Genomic DNA, 14,698 nt, shown 5'->3' on the forward strand with positions numbered 1-14,698 from the left:
AGTGAGCTTCCGCAAAAAAATGAAAAACAGAACTAACATATGATCCGACAGTCCCACTCCTGGGTGTGCATCCAAAAGAACAGAAGGCGGGGCCTCGAAGACATGTTTGCACACCCGTGTTCGTCACAGCACCATTCACAACAGACGAGAGGTGGAAACGACCCAGAGGTCCACTGAACGGACGGGTGGACGGATAAACAAAACGTAGTATGTACCTACAAGGGAATATTATGCAGCCTTAAAAAGGAATGGAGTCTTCAACAACAGAAATACGCTTAACACTACTGAATGGCACACCTAAAAATCATTAAGATGATCAATTTGACACTAGGTGTTTTTAATCATGATGAAAAAAAGACAAGTGAGATAATCAGGAAAAACTGAACACAAATTCTCTACACAGTTAATTGCATTTAATCCTGTGCTCACCTGTCACAGACACAACTACTTAACCCCGAAACGGTGGGAGGCGAAAACACCTTTATTGAGAGGTAGAAGGCCTGGCTTCCAGCCCCAGATCTCCTACCTGGGTATTAAATGGTTTTAAAGAATCTCTATTACCAGGGCACCTGGCTGGCTCAGTCACTAGAACGAGACTCCTGATCGGGGGGTTATGAATTCGAGCCCCACGTTGGGTGTAGAGATTACTTAAAAACCAAGAATTACTATTACTTTTATTGGATACAATGGCATTATGGATATGCTTTTTGTAAAGTATTTTTGGGTGAAGTTATGCTAAGACTTGCTTCAACATATTCCAGCCAAAAAAGAAAGAGTATGAGGCAGCAGTACCTGAGAAAGAACAGCAGGATGGTCTTAACTGTTGAAGCTGCATGATGAGTAAGTACCTGGGCATTCGCGATGCTATCCTCTCTACTTTGTGAATGCTTTTACATTTCACGATAAGAAAGCTTAAAACAAAATAAAGGGAGAAAAGGGTGCTTGGATGTTTGGAAAGGATGGAATAGCATGAATTTATCACACGCTATTGTTCATTTTTAAAAAGCATTACAGGGGCGCCTGGGTGGCTCAGTCGGTTGAGCGTCTGACTTCAGCTCAGGTCACGATCTCGCGGTCCGTGAGTTCGAGCCCCGCGTCGGGCTCTGGGCTGACAGCTCAGTGCTTCAGATTCTGTGTCTCCCTCTCCCTCTGCCCCTAACCCACTCGCATTCTGTCTCTGTCCCTCTCAAAAATAAATAAACATTAGGGACGCCTGGGTGGCTCAGTCGGTTGAGCGTCCGACTTCAGCTCAGGTCACGATCTCGCGGTCCATGAGTTCGAGCCCCGTGTCGGGCTCTGGGCTGATGGCTCAGAGCCTGGAGCCTGCTTCTGATTCTGTGTCTCCCTCTCTCTCTGCCCCTCCCCCGTTCATGCTCCGTCTCTCTCTGTCTCAAAAATAAATAAACGTTAAAAAAAATTTTTTTTTAATAAAAAAAATAAACATTAAAAAATAAATAAAGCATTACATCTCAACTTATGTTTAACAAATTAAAAAAAAAAAAAGGAAACTAAAAGAAAATTGAAAGAATGTTCAAGCTTCAAGTAAATGTTCCTCACCGCCTCCCCCAGCCAAAACCCAACAAAACAAAGAAGGCAAGTAAACGAGGAGGAACGGGGAACAGAAGTGCAAAGGGTGCCGTGGGGAGTGGCCCGCCAGTTTCTGCTGGGAACAATTCCACGTCGTGGAATACAAAGCAGGCGTGAGAAGGTGCGGAGTCCTCCCAAGGCACACAGGATGGCCCTGCCTGATGGCATCCAAGAGAAAAAAGACACAAAGTGCAAGACAAAACATAAGGAAGCTGAAGGAAGCTAACATCGCAAAGCTCAGGCCACGGGGTGAGAAAGAGCCACACTGAAGAAAGCGGCAAAATAACCGGGTAGGCAAGTCGACCACCACCAGGTGCGCCGGAAGGTGCCAGAAGGTGCCGGAAGGTGGTCTGGTGAAATCCACACAAAACAGAACTGGAAAGGCAACTAGAATGATCCACAAAACAGGGTCAGGTCCCGAGGCAGAGGGAGGGTTTGGAAGTACAGTCATCCAGAGGCCAGGACGGGGTGGCGAGCTAGGCGTGGCACCGTGGAGAAGGGGGTCAGAACCTGGGAGCTGGCCTGGCACCCCGCGCAAGGCCACTTCTCCTGTGATCCCGCCGTCTTTCAACTGTATGAAAAGAAGGGCCAGGGTCGTGCTCTCCAAACTTGCTCCCGGCCGCAAGGACGACGAACACAAGGGGATACAAAACGAGGAACCCAGTGAAATCTCGACTCGAAGACACATGGGAAACTTGCCTGGCGGGCTCGCCGTCAGCATCTTCGCTGCCTGCCGACAGGAGAGGTGGCCCCCAGGATCCCCGGGGACTCTGTCTGTCGTACACGGGAAGGCAAGGAGGAGGCTGAAGAAACCCCCTGAGGCAGAATGCACACCGGACCCGGCAGCACAGGCAAAGAAAGCAAACCCTAGCAGTTGCCGCCTTGACCCTGATCGCTGGCCCCTGGCAGCGGGTTACCCACTCACACTTCCCGCTTTACTGCTCCAGAACAGGTGCCTCCGGGCGCCCGTGCCTGACGCGGTTGGCATGCCCACGTGATGTTTAAATGCTGACCCCACCCAGTGCCTCCTGAGTGACTGTGCCCCGCGTACCTGACGCCACGCCTCAATACTCTCCCCGTGAAACCATCCTGAGGCAGCTAAGTTATCCTCATTTTCAGGTGAGGGAAACCGCGGCTCAGTGAGGTCAAGTCCCGTGCGGGCTGCTACCTGACCCAGGAGCAGCGGGTGAGCCTCTCCAGGCAGGGCGGTGGAGAAAGACTCTCAATCACAAAAGGGCCACCGCTGAGCCGAGGTTGCCAAGCTTCCCAGTGCAACTTTTTCTAAGAGGAGAGCTTACTGACTTGGCCTCAGGGTCAAAGGGTATCTGGCCTCTGGCCCAAGAGGCTTGGCCGGCAGGGTGGGGTCACTCCAGAGGGTCGAGAGCCCGGCCGCATGGCACCACAGTCCCCTGGCCAGAGCCCCAGGATAACGCTGACAGGGTGGGGGATGGAGGGCTGGGTGTGGGAACAGAGGCCACCCAGCAGGGAAGACAGTCCCAGCCACCCACAGCTGGGGCCCAGGGGAAGGGAAGGCCTGGAGGCCCCAACAGAGCACGAAGCCCTGCCGCTCCCCGCACAGCTCCCAACTTCCCCCGTGGAGAGCAAACCTCAGTGCCTCACAAGACGCAGGCCCGAACCCGGGGTGAGGGGTGGGGTGGGGTGGGCGCCGGGGAGGGGCACGCAGCCTCCTGACTCTTCTTCCAGGGTAACAGACACCCTACACTGAAACCGGCCAACCTCCTTCTGGGCTCTGGCCCGAGTAATCGTGGACAAATGGAAACCAGCCTCAAGCAAACCACTCTGAAAGACCAGCAGGCCCTAAGCCCTTTGCACAGTCAGATGTGTCTGAATCCTGCACTCGCTTGTAACAGACACAACTACTTGCCCACGGGACAGCAGAAGAGGAGGCAGGGGACCCGGCTTCCAGCCAAGAATCTCCTACGTACCCTGTCATTCTGCCAATGCCCTACTTCCCTCGGCCTCAGTCTCCTCACCTTCAAACAGGGAAAAGTAGCCTGTCCTTCATCACCTCCCCCAAGCGGTGCATAAAGGGAGCCAAGGGAGGGAAGCCCCCTCTGAGTTCCTCAGCAGCGGAACCCTTAGCGTCCCATCGCCTACCACCGTGCTCCTGTGTCTTTCCAGCCCACCCCCGATCCCAAAGGCCCAAGAGCACAGGCAGTAAAAGTATCACTCAAGGCCCGGGACAGCACGAGCCCTGTGTCCCCGCGGGTTTGGCTGATGCCCTCAGTAAAGGTGACTCTGCCAGAGCCAGCGGGGAAAAGAAAGCATTCTTCTCCAGTGGCCAGAGGGGCCTCCCTCTTGCCTGTTCTGGCTCACCTGGCCACCCCGCCCCTTCCCCAGAAGCTCCTTCCAGTGATGCTGGAAACTGCCCAAGTCCTAAAGAGGGTTTCAGACCGCCAGTGTTCCTCTCTGTTCTGCTTTTAGAGGTGTCCCTCTCAGGCAACCCCGTTTCGTTGCGGCCCTGTGAGCTCTGCGGACAAGGAGGGCTCACTCCACATCACCTGGAAAAGGGACGCTTGTTCTGACATACGGGACGTCAGTGGCCTCGCAGATACACATAAATAAGCAACTGGCCATCTGCGGAGGAAACCAGCCCATGCTCGCTAGGCAGCCCCAGCGCAAGTTACTGCTCAAGCCAGGCTTGTGGCCGAGCGTGCGTGGGCAGGGCTGGGCAGCAGAGGCTGCAGGGGGTAAAGCAGGCCACCCGCTCTGAAGAGGGACGGAGGGTGAAGAGCGAGGACTCCGAAGGGGCGCACAGGGCAGGGCCAGGTTCAAGGAGCCCGCCGCAGGATGAGCTCGGTAATCTCTGCCCTGGTGCCCAGTCTCATGGGGATCCCATAGTAGGCGGTACCCGGGCTGACGTACACAAACGTGGTCTGGGCCACCTGGTAGAGGCCGGCGAAGAAGGGGTTCAGGAGATAGGCTGCCACGTTCAAGGGGAAGATCTGCCCGGCATGCGTGTGCCCAGAAAGAATGAGGCTAATATCCGGCCGAGCCTGCAGGGCTCTCTTGGCAGCCAGGGGCTGGTGAGCCAGCAAGATGGTGGGGCGGTCCGGGCGGCAGCCCCCCAGGGCCTTGACCAGGTCCATGCCGTGGCCGTAGTAGTGCAGGATGTCCGCCTCGATGTCATCCACCCCAGCCAGGCAGATCCAGTCGTCGTCCTCAGCGCCCCCGGGTTGGGCCCCCGTGGCGGAAATCCGCACGTTCTCGTTGTGAAGGGGCCTGACGTTCAGGGATTCCAGCAGCGCGAACCAGTTGCTGACGTCCGACGTGTAGTACTCGTGATTCCCCGTGACGAAGTAGGCGCCGAGGCGCGAGCGAAGCTGGTCCAGAGGAGCGACCGCCGTCCGCAGGCTGGAGGCTTCCGCGTCACAGAGGTCCCCCACGATCACTGTGACGTCTGGCTGCAGCACGTTCACCATCCTCACGAACATCTCCATCTTGGTCCTGCCCACGGTGGGGCCCAAGTGGATGTCGGAGAGGAGCGCGATCTTGAGGCCGTCCATCGAGGGAGGCAGCTGACGGACGGGCACCTGCACGGTCTTCACGGCCGGGGGCTGGGCGGCGTTCAGAAGCCCAGCCACACTGAGCACAGCGGTCACTGCCACCGCCAGGGCCGGCCTGACCGCCACCTTCCTTGTCTTGTCGAGGCCGCCCACGACCCTGCCGCTGCGCCAGGCCACGAGCTGATAGGCCTGCTCCACGCCACTGAGGGTGCAGAGGAAGAAGACCATGATGATGTACGCCCCGAGGCAGGAGTAGGCTGCCAAGGAGAAGAGATAGGGCTCCTCGGCCACTAAAAAGAGCATGGTGAAGAAGCTGGAATGGGCCAGGGCCAGAAACGCCACAACCGCCATCTTCCAGAGCTGGAAACAGGCGGACTCGGCGCCCGGGCAGTGGCTGAGGTTGCTGACTGTGCTCCGCCAGATGTAGAGGGAGCCAATGAGCATGAGCGAGTTGGCAAACAGGGCGAGCTGCAGGCGGAACAGCCAACGCCAGGCCCGGAGCTCAAGGCTCCCCGCCAGACAGGAGCGGGACACAATCATGGACACGAAGACGGTGCCGGCGGCCAGGGCAGCCTTTGCACGCAGGGACAGCTGCCTGAAGATCGCCATTTTTCTCTGCTCCTAAGAGGGTCCCCTGCCAGTTCTGGGCGGGCGGGCTCTGCAAGGTGAGCTCCTTAGAAAGGACAGTGGCCAAGGAGAGGTTTCCAGGTCAGCTCCGCCTGCAACCAGGAACCTGCGTCAGCTTTGTGGGATATTAGAGCTTCCTTGTCCCCATTCAAAACCTGAAGGCCACTCACATCTACCCAACCCGCCTGGAATCCAAGCCGCTCAAATCTGGCGGCCGCTACATTTGATTATTAAAATACAGACACAACGGATTGCAACGCGATGGGCAGTTCTCATTTCCTTATTTACAGTGTTCTGAAAATATGTAAAGGTGTTTCCACAAAGCACAGGAACTTTTTTGTTTTTATAATAAGAAAAACATTATCCTAAATTTGCAGTTTGCAAAGTGTGGTCCGGGGCGAGCCTCGCGGGAGGATCATGTGGTCAAAACGATTTCCACGATAACCCTAGGCTGTACCCGCCTTTTCCATTCTCATTCTCTCACGAGTGCATAGTGGACCCCTCGTGAGGCTCTGTGACATGTGACCTGGCAAGGACTTGACAGACGTGAAAGAGATTTGCAAAAATGTAAAACAGTGCCACTCTCCCTCCTAAGCTCTGGGGAGAAATATTGTTATTTTTCAAAATATATGCGTGTGTGTATACATACATAGTTAATATATAGTTATATATATAAATATAGTTTGTGAACCTGTAACGATTATTTCTGAAATAAGTTAATAAATAGTTTTAAATTTTCTCTTTTAATTTCTAAGGTAAAGTTAGCCCAGGGGGCTGCCCTGTCCACAAGCTCATCCATAAATGCCCATCTCTCCCTTCCCCCAACCCTCCCAGGTACGGGTTAAAATCTACCCTCCTCCTCTCTCTCTGCCAATGTTCCCCGGGAACTGCTCCCCAGTGCTCCCTGGCCAGTGGTTCTCAAAGCTGCGTAGCTCTCACTCAAGAGCTCCTTCAGGCCTTTTAGACAACAAAAACAAAAACAAAAACAAAAACAAAAACGGAGCGTGGAAACCACAGACCAGAGATGGAAGTTAGCAAGAACTCGATTTTAGTGATCTTTCCCCAAGAACCCCATGTTCCACTGTTTTCAGCAGGTGTTTTTCAACTACTTAAAATTTTCACCCTTGGTTTTAAAGTATGACCTCTCTCTGCCTAGGCAAGTTACTGAAAGCCTTTTAGCCAGCGGTGCAATTTACAAGTCAATGGGCCCAAATTCCACCATCTTCTACTGAAAACACGCCCCAGCCTCGGCCCACCCAAACTTTCGGAGGAACCACAGCCGGTTCGCCGAACGTGCAGGGAGACAGGTGCCCATTTCGATTGCCTGCCCGCCCCCCCACCCGCCAACCTTTCCGCGGCTGTGATGCTGGCCTCCCCAGGCGGCAGTCTGGAGGCCCCTAGGCCCCCGCTTTAGCTCTGACAAGTGAACTGGGGCTGTCCATCTCCCCCGCCAATCTCGCCCGCCCCACCAACTCACCTACTTGCTCCGCCAGACCCCCCTCCAGCAACGCGGGCCACCACCTGCAGCCCACCTCTGGCCCACCCTTGGCCTACACCGCCAGACCCTGAAGACCCGGGAAACCCAAGCCAAAAGCAGGCAGCAGGGAGTGCCGAGAAGGGGACGAGATGTTTGAAAAGACAACACTTCGAAGGAAATCAATCCAACGCTTCCATCGCGCGGGCCTCTCCAGACCCCATTTTTCTCCTTCCGGAGCGCTCAGCAGCTCCCGAAATGGGCAAGGGAGGGCGCCTCACGCCAGAGCCCACGGCGCCTCCAATACTGCGCGCTCCGGAAACCTGCAAGGCTGCAAGGGTCTGGGCGCACCTCGTCTCGCCCCGTCCTTGCACCGACGGGGAAGTGGGTCCAAACGAAAGGGGAAACGCGGGCAGAGCAAGCGAGCCGCAGAGCTACCGGGAAGGACGCGCGCCCCGCCCGGCCCGCCCCCGACGGGAGGGCCGGCCCACTGCCTGCGCCCGGTCGGCTGCCTGCCGGCCTGCCTGCCTGCCTGCCTGCCGGGGCGCACTCGGGAGCCCCGGGCCCACGGCCCGCAGGACCCCCGCTGGCCGCCGCCGCAGCCCGGACCCCGCCAGCCTGCCCCCTCTCCTGCGGACTTACGCGCAGGCCGCGCGCAGGGCCCAGCAGCAGCGGCACCAGCAGCAGAGAGAGAAGGCGAGCAGCCCCGGGCAAGTCCATCCTCCGGCCTCTCCGCTCCGCAGTCAGCGCGCCGGCCAGCCGCCCCGCGTCGCTCTGCCGAGGACCCGCGGCCTGGCGCCGCCCCTCGTCGGCCCTGAGGCCCCGCCCCGTGCCGGCCCCGCCCACGCCCCGCCCCTCTCCGGCCCTGCAGCCAGCCGCGCGCCGGCTCCGCCCCTGCCCCCGCCCCTGCTCCGCCCGTCGGCCCTGCAGCCAGCCCCGCGCCGGCTCCGCCCCGCGACCGTGGAGCCGCGGCCCGCGGCAGGGAGGGGCGCGGAGGAGCCCCGGGGGCGCGGGCGGGCGCGTGACCCCAGGGTGGCTCTATCTGGATTTTGCTAGTGGCTGCGGGTGGGAGGGTCCCTTTGGACGGGCAATCAGGAGGCCCGACTGTCAGCAGCTTGATAAGGCGTCCCGGGGTCGGACTTCAACCAGGGTCTCCTTGCTCCCTGGCTGCCTGGAGAGGACCGAAGGGGGAAGCTGAGAGCCGACACACCTAAGGGGACGACGTACGCGGCGGTTCGCGACGGGTGGTGCCTGCACCCACCTGGTACTTGTCATAAATGCAAATTCCAGGCCATCGTCCCAGAAGCTCTCAGTCAGAAACTCTAGGAGTGGGGTCCAGAAATCTGCATTTTTGCAAGTGTTCCACGTTACTCCAGCGTATGCAGAAATTTGAGAATCACCGTGCTAGGTCGCTGCTGGTTTTAGAGATTACGGTTCAACTGCGACAAAATCAATTCCAAATGCCAACCCTCCAAAGCACCCGGGTTTGCGGCATTTCTACTTCTGCAAGGTTGGGTTTTCAGAGATAGGAGAAGCAGCAGCACCCCCGCCTTTCAGTTTGGCACTTGAGTCCCTCAACAGCCTTGCACCGCAGGGAATCTGACAGTTGGATGTGAAATGATACTGTATCTTTGACTCTTGGGGGAGAACAGTCCCTGTAGCCTCAGTTAAAATCCTGTCCTGGCCCGTTCCCCCTGAGCTCGGAAAATCCCACGTCCTCTTCACTGTCACCTGGAAAGTCTTAGCTTTAATGGAAACTAAGTTTCAGAGGGAAATCACTTTTATTGTTTCTCAGCGTATTTGTTTGTGTATTTAGCGTGTGAATCTTAATTCCAGTTAACGGAATGTTATATTAGTTTCAGGTGTAGAGTTCAGTAATTCAGCACTCCCAGACCTCACCCCATGCTCATTAAGACAAGTGCACTCCTTACTCGCCTCACCTAGTTCACCTGCCCTCTGGTAACCACACTAGTTCTCTAGAATTAAGAGCACGCTTTCTCTCTCTCTTATTTTTTCCCCTTTGCTTGTCTGTTTTGCTTCTTAAATTCCACATATGAGTGAAATCATATGGTATTTGTCTTTCTCTGACTGATTTTGCTTAGTTAGCATTATATTCTCTAGCTCCATCCATGTCATTGCAAATGGCGAGATTTCATTTCTCTTTGTGGCTGAATAATATTCCATTGTATATATATGCCACATGTTTTTTTTAAAAGAGATTTTAAAATTGTTTTACATTTATTTATTTATTTATTTTGAGAGATATATCAGGGGAGAGACAGAGAGAGAGAGAGAGAGAGAGAGAGAGAGAGAGAGAGAGAGAGAGATAATCCCAAGCAGGCTCCACACTGCCAGTGCAGAGCCCAATGTGGGGCTCAAACCCATGAACCGTGAGATCATGACCTGAGCTGAAATCTTAGCCAACTGAGCCACCCAGGGGCCCTAACCACATCTTCTTTATCAATTCAACAATCAGTGGACACCTGGGCTATATCCATATCTTGGCTATTATAAACAATGCTGCCATAAACATAGGGGTGCAAGTAACCCTTTGAATTAATGTTCTTGTGTTCTTGGGGCAATACCCCATAGGGTATTGCTATTGCTGGATCATAAGGTAGTTCTATTTTGCTTTTAAATATATGTTGCTTTGGGGGCACCTGGGTGGCTCAGTTGGATGAGTGTCCGACTCTGGAGTTCAGCTCAGGTCCTGATGTCAAGGTTCATGGGTTTGAGCCCCACACTGGGCTCTGCTCTGACAGAGTGGAGCCTGCTTGGAATCTCTCTCCCTCTCTTTCTGTGCCTCCACCACTCATGCCCTCTCTCTCGAAAAATAAATAAATAAACAAATATTGCTTTTAAATACATACACACATATTTTTAAAATTTCCAGCTTTATTAGTTATAGTTGACATAGCACACAATTCATTTGTTTTAAATATTTTATTTTGCCAACTCCTTATTTTGGAAAATAAAAGGTAAGGTTAGAATAATTCTTTATTTAGCATTATTTTGTACAACTTGTGGATCATTTAAAAATCTGAATTTAGTTTTTTAAAAATGTTTATTTGTTTTTGAGGGAGAGAGAGAGAGAGAGTGCATACACATGCGAGCAGAGAAGGGACAGAGAGAGAGAGGGAGAGAGAGAATCCCAAGTAGGCTCTGCACTGTCAGCACAGAGACCGACGCTCTCACGAACCGTGAGATCACGACCTGAGCCGAAATCAGAGGTTGGACGCTTAACCGACTGAGCCCCCCGGGCACCCCCAGGCATTAATTTGGTTTTTAAACGCTGGGAGAAATAACTCTACAAGTCAAGAATAGTGGTTACTTATGGGGGTGGGGAGCTGAGATTGGGACCCCACCCATGCAGTGGCTTTTGGGGTTTGGGAGGGTTTTGTTTCTTGAACAGGAGGGTGGTGGTTACAAGGGTTTTCTCCATTAAAGAATTCATTAACTTATTTGTTTTGTGTCAGGTTCTGTATCTGTTTTTAAAATAAGTTAAAAAGTTATATTTTGCTTTTAGAAAGTGTTTCAAAAAAACCCTTTTCTTATTATGTAACAATAACTAAAATTCCGTTTGTTGCCTCCCTTCTCTTTCCCCACCGGACATTTCCTTGAGAAACAGAGAACCAGTCATGGCTTTCCCTGCTCGGATCCTTCTCATCCCTGGAACACCAGCTCCTTCTCCTTGTACCGGGAAGTCCTTTCCAAACTCCGCGATCCTGGTCCAATAACGAACAGCAAGGGCTTTGGAAGTTGGTACACTTGAGTGAAAATCCCAGCTGTGCCTTCTGGGTGACTGTGGGCAAGTTACTTAACTTCTCTGAGCTTCAGCTCCTTCACGGGTAACACAGGGATAATAATATCAAACTCACTGGGTAGTTGGGGAAGTTAGCGGAGGTGATGGATAGAAGACATTAGCACATACAGAATATTAGTAGGACAGCTGATGATGTCAGAATTAGGCCTGTAGGTTAATTTCCTGAGTTTGATAGTACAAAGTCTAAAGATTAAACAATAGTTTTGTATTTATTGATTTTGATCCTCGCACCATGGTTATATAAAAGAATGTCTTTGGTTTTAGGTAATAAAAGGGTGTCACCTTTGAAAGTCTTAAACAGTTCAGGAAAAAAAATGTGTATATACACACACGCGGAACAATAAAGCAAGTATGGTAAAATGTTGACGTTTTAGGAATCAACCAAGAATTCTTTGTACTGTTTTTTCTTTTTCTTTCTTTTTAAAGTTTATTTTCGGAAGAGAGAGAACACAAGCCGAGAGGGGCAGAGAGAGAGAGGGAGACACACAATGCGAAGCAGGCTCCAGGCTCTGAGCCGTCGGCACAGAGCCCGACACAGGGCTTGAACTCGCGAGCTGTGAGATCATGACCTCAGCAGAGGTCAGATGCTTAACCGTCTGAGCCACCCAGGTGCCCCTCTTCTTTTTCTAAGTTTGTTAATCAATTAATTAACTAACTAATTAATTAAGTTAGAGAGCATGAGTTGGGGAGGAGCAGATAGAGAGAATCCCACGCAGGCTCCGCACAGAGCCCAACACAGAGCTGGAACTCACAAATCATGAGATCATGACCTGAGCCAAAATCAAGAGTCATATGCTTAACCGACTGAGCTGCCAAGGTGCCCCATGTACCGTTTTTTTTTTTTTTAACTTTTTTCCAAATCTGAGTTATTGCAAAATGAAACTTTAAAAAAATCTTTTAATCCTTAGCATGTGGCAGATTCAACTTTTCCCACCTTCTTTCCCAGTTTGTAATAAAGACCCACGGTGATAACATACAACAGGCATTCGTAACTGAATCGAGGCACAGGGGTTGACAAAGGCCAGCAGCCTAACTCTGGCCTGCTGCCTGTGTTTGTATGGCCCGTCTGTTAAGAATTATGTCTATATTTTTAAGTGGTTGGGAAACAATCAAAAGAAGAATAACATTTTGTGACATTTGAAAACGATATGCGATTCTGATGTCCGTGTCCACAAATGAAGTTGTATTAGAACACAGCCACTCCCCATCCTCGACATTGTATGTGTAACTGCTCTATTGCAACAGCGACCTTAAGGCCCACGAGGCCTAAAATATTTTTTATCTGGCGCTTTACAGTGAAAGCTTGCCCAGGGAGTGTAGATCGCAGTTTGTTTCCGAGATTTTAGTACTTGACTTTGTATTGTACTTGAGTCGATGCTTTACCAGCAGTGTGTCACGTCTGCCTCATCATCCAAATTGCTATTATTGTCTGCATTTCACAGATGAGAAACCTGAGGCACAGAGGAGTTAATTGACTCGCCACAGGGCTGGGTGGAAATGAAGCTCTGAAGTCCTATTGCCTGAACTTAGCAGGAGTTATTTTTCCAAGGCTGTGCTTCTGTTGATACTTTATTTTTTCGTGCCTGCCCAAGTGCACGTGTAGAGTTTGCTGCTCCGGGTCGTGGGGGACATGAAATGACCAGGAGCAGACGGTTGCCCTGTGGGGACTCATCTCCGGTGAGACGTTGACCTGCACAAACACAGTGCATGCTCTCATGTAGACCGGTGCTACTCAGAGTGTGGTCTGAGTACCAGAGGCATGAAATATGTTCCGGAATTCAGTGTGGGTCTTTAGAAACCTGTGGCAAGTTGAGAAAGTTTGTCAGGTGAATCAAATAATGAAAACAGAAGATGTGAATTTTCTGTGTCTATTTTTATTTCCTTCTACTAGTTATTTTTATTTATTTTATTTATTTTATTTTATTTTATTTATTTATATTTATATTTAATTTTATTTTATTTTATTTTATTTTATTTTATTTTATTTTATTTTATTTATTTTACAGCAGGATCAGCCCTTGAACCATGGGGAGAAGCACTGATAACCACAGAAACAAAACTGATCCTTCACCAAAGATGAAGTTTTAAGAAGCACAGGGGCCTCATGTGCTAAGAACAATGAAGGGGAGAGAGAGGTGTGGCCCAGTAACACAGACGAAAACCCTGTTTCTATCCCAATGGGGCTTTTTTGCACACAAGACTCAATCTCAACCCCTTTGGCCAATCTGGTTTCCCTTACAGTCCTAACAAAGATTTCTTATTCAGCAAATTTCAAGTCTTAATGGCGGTTCGGATCTGTATTTCAGCATAAGCATTGAACTAACTTTACTTTTCTAATATTTAGAAAATTCTATTAATTGTAATTTATAATAGGTTTTAGAAGTATTAAACAATGTATGTTAAAAGCAAGGAAAAAAACAAAGCCTCCACTAAAAAGACATGATACCTTGTTATACAGCTCCCCCCCCCCTTCTCTTAACCTGAAGGAAATCCTGTTTGGGGCTTCTTCCCCCCCCCCCCACTTTTTTTTTAATGTTTATTTATTTTTGAGAGAGAGAGAATCCCAAGCAGGCTCCGTGCTGTCAGCGCAGAGCCCAACCCAGGGTTCCAGCTCACACACTGTGAGATTGTGACCTGAGCCAAAGTCAGATGCTCAACTGACTGAGCCACCCGGGTGCCCCCAAAACCTGTGTGGGGCTTCTAAACACTAAAGAGACAATTTTGGCTTAGACCAGTGTCTCAGTCTGGTGCCAAACTTCCAGTGGAATTCAAACCCACATATTAAAACTTTATCCATAGAGGTCATCTTAATAAATTAATCCTTCACTTTGATCTATTCAATGGTCTTAAAATTTCCTGTTTTAAACAACTGCGTTACTTGATTAAAACAATGTTTAAAAAAGAAAAAAAAGGTATGAATGACACCTATGTGCAATGCATGATCTCAGATTGGATCTTGAACCAGGGGGGACAATAGCTACAAAAAACATTATTGGGGCAACTAACGAAAGTTGAATATAGACTATACATTAAAAAAATAATATTCTATCAATATTAAAATTCCTAATTTTGATAATGACCCCGTGGCTATGCTCTTTGGAAATACACTGAAATATTGAGGGGCAACGGGGTATAACTTACCTCAAATGGTAAGAATAACTGTATAATATCTATATTTATATTACACGTATACGATGAGGCAGCAATTATGGCGCAAATAAGGCAAGATGTTAACTATTGATGAATTAGGTATAAGGCCATCCAGGAATTCTTCTGTCAAAATAAAAAGCTATTTAAAAATAAAGCAATACATCCTCCAGCCTACAGAGGTAGACAATTCTGCTCTGTAGCAATTCCTTATCTTTCTCACATGTCTTTACGTTTTCTGACCCAGAAAGTCCTGAGGCTTGCGTCCCGGGGTTAAGTTGTGCAAGCAACTGATGGGTATGGTTATGAAACAATAAAAAGATAAAATTGTGAAATAATTGGCCAGCAGTTCATCCAAAGTCCCAATAAAAGTCAGCGCTGTGCATCAGGAGTTGGAGCGCACCATGTGGCAGTCATGAGTGTGAGGATGTCCTTGTCCCCGTGTCCTCGAACTTCCTTTCAGGAGTTTGAGATGTCTAGACACGTAAAAATGCCCCAAGTGAGACGTGACTT

General features: G+C 50.6%; 2 protein-coding genes across 4 annotated transcripts in view; both read right to left on the reverse strand.

The window, feature by feature from the left end:
- The window catches only part of GLB1 (galactosidase beta 1), an 87,524-nt gene extending 79,472 nt beyond the window's left edge, over window positions 1-8,052 (reverse strand). For 2 of the 3 annotated variants that reach the window (XM_043595853.1, XM_043595854.1), the window contains exon 1: window positions 7,858-8,052. In XM_043595853.1, coding sequence (XP_043451788.1) covers window positions 7,858-7,935 — 78 coding nt within the window. In that variant the 5' untranslated portion in view covers window positions 7,936-8,052. The remainder of the gene's footprint in view (window positions 1-7,857) is intronic. The other variant, XM_043595852.1, reaches the window with a different exon arrangement.
- On the reverse strand, window positions 4,328-7,661 carry TMPPE (transmembrane protein with metallophosphoesterase domain). Its single transcript, XM_043595855.1, has one exon. The coding sequence runs from the start codon at window positions 5,721-5,723 to the stop codon at window positions 4,380-4,382; it is 1,344 nt and encodes a 447-aa protein (XP_043451790.1). The 5' UTR covers window positions 5,724-7,661; the 3' UTR covers window positions 4,328-4,379.
- Window positions 8,053-14,698: the final 6,646 nt, after the last annotated feature.

The sequence above is a fragment of the Prionailurus bengalensis genome, chromosome C2 (genome assembly GCF_016509475.1).
Source record: "Prionailurus bengalensis isolate Pbe53 chromosome C2, Fcat_Pben_1.1_paternal_pri, whole genome shotgun sequence".
In the NCBI taxonomy this organism is placed as follows: Eukaryota; Metazoa; Chordata; class Mammalia; order Carnivora; family Felidae; genus Prionailurus; species Prionailurus bengalensis.

What these genes read in the sequence shown, in the direction of transcription:
- TMPPE (XM_043595855.1), bottom strand. Translation starts at nt 5,723, where the DNA reads ATGGCGATCTTCAGGCAGCTGTCCCTGCGTGCAAAGGCTGCCCTGGCC.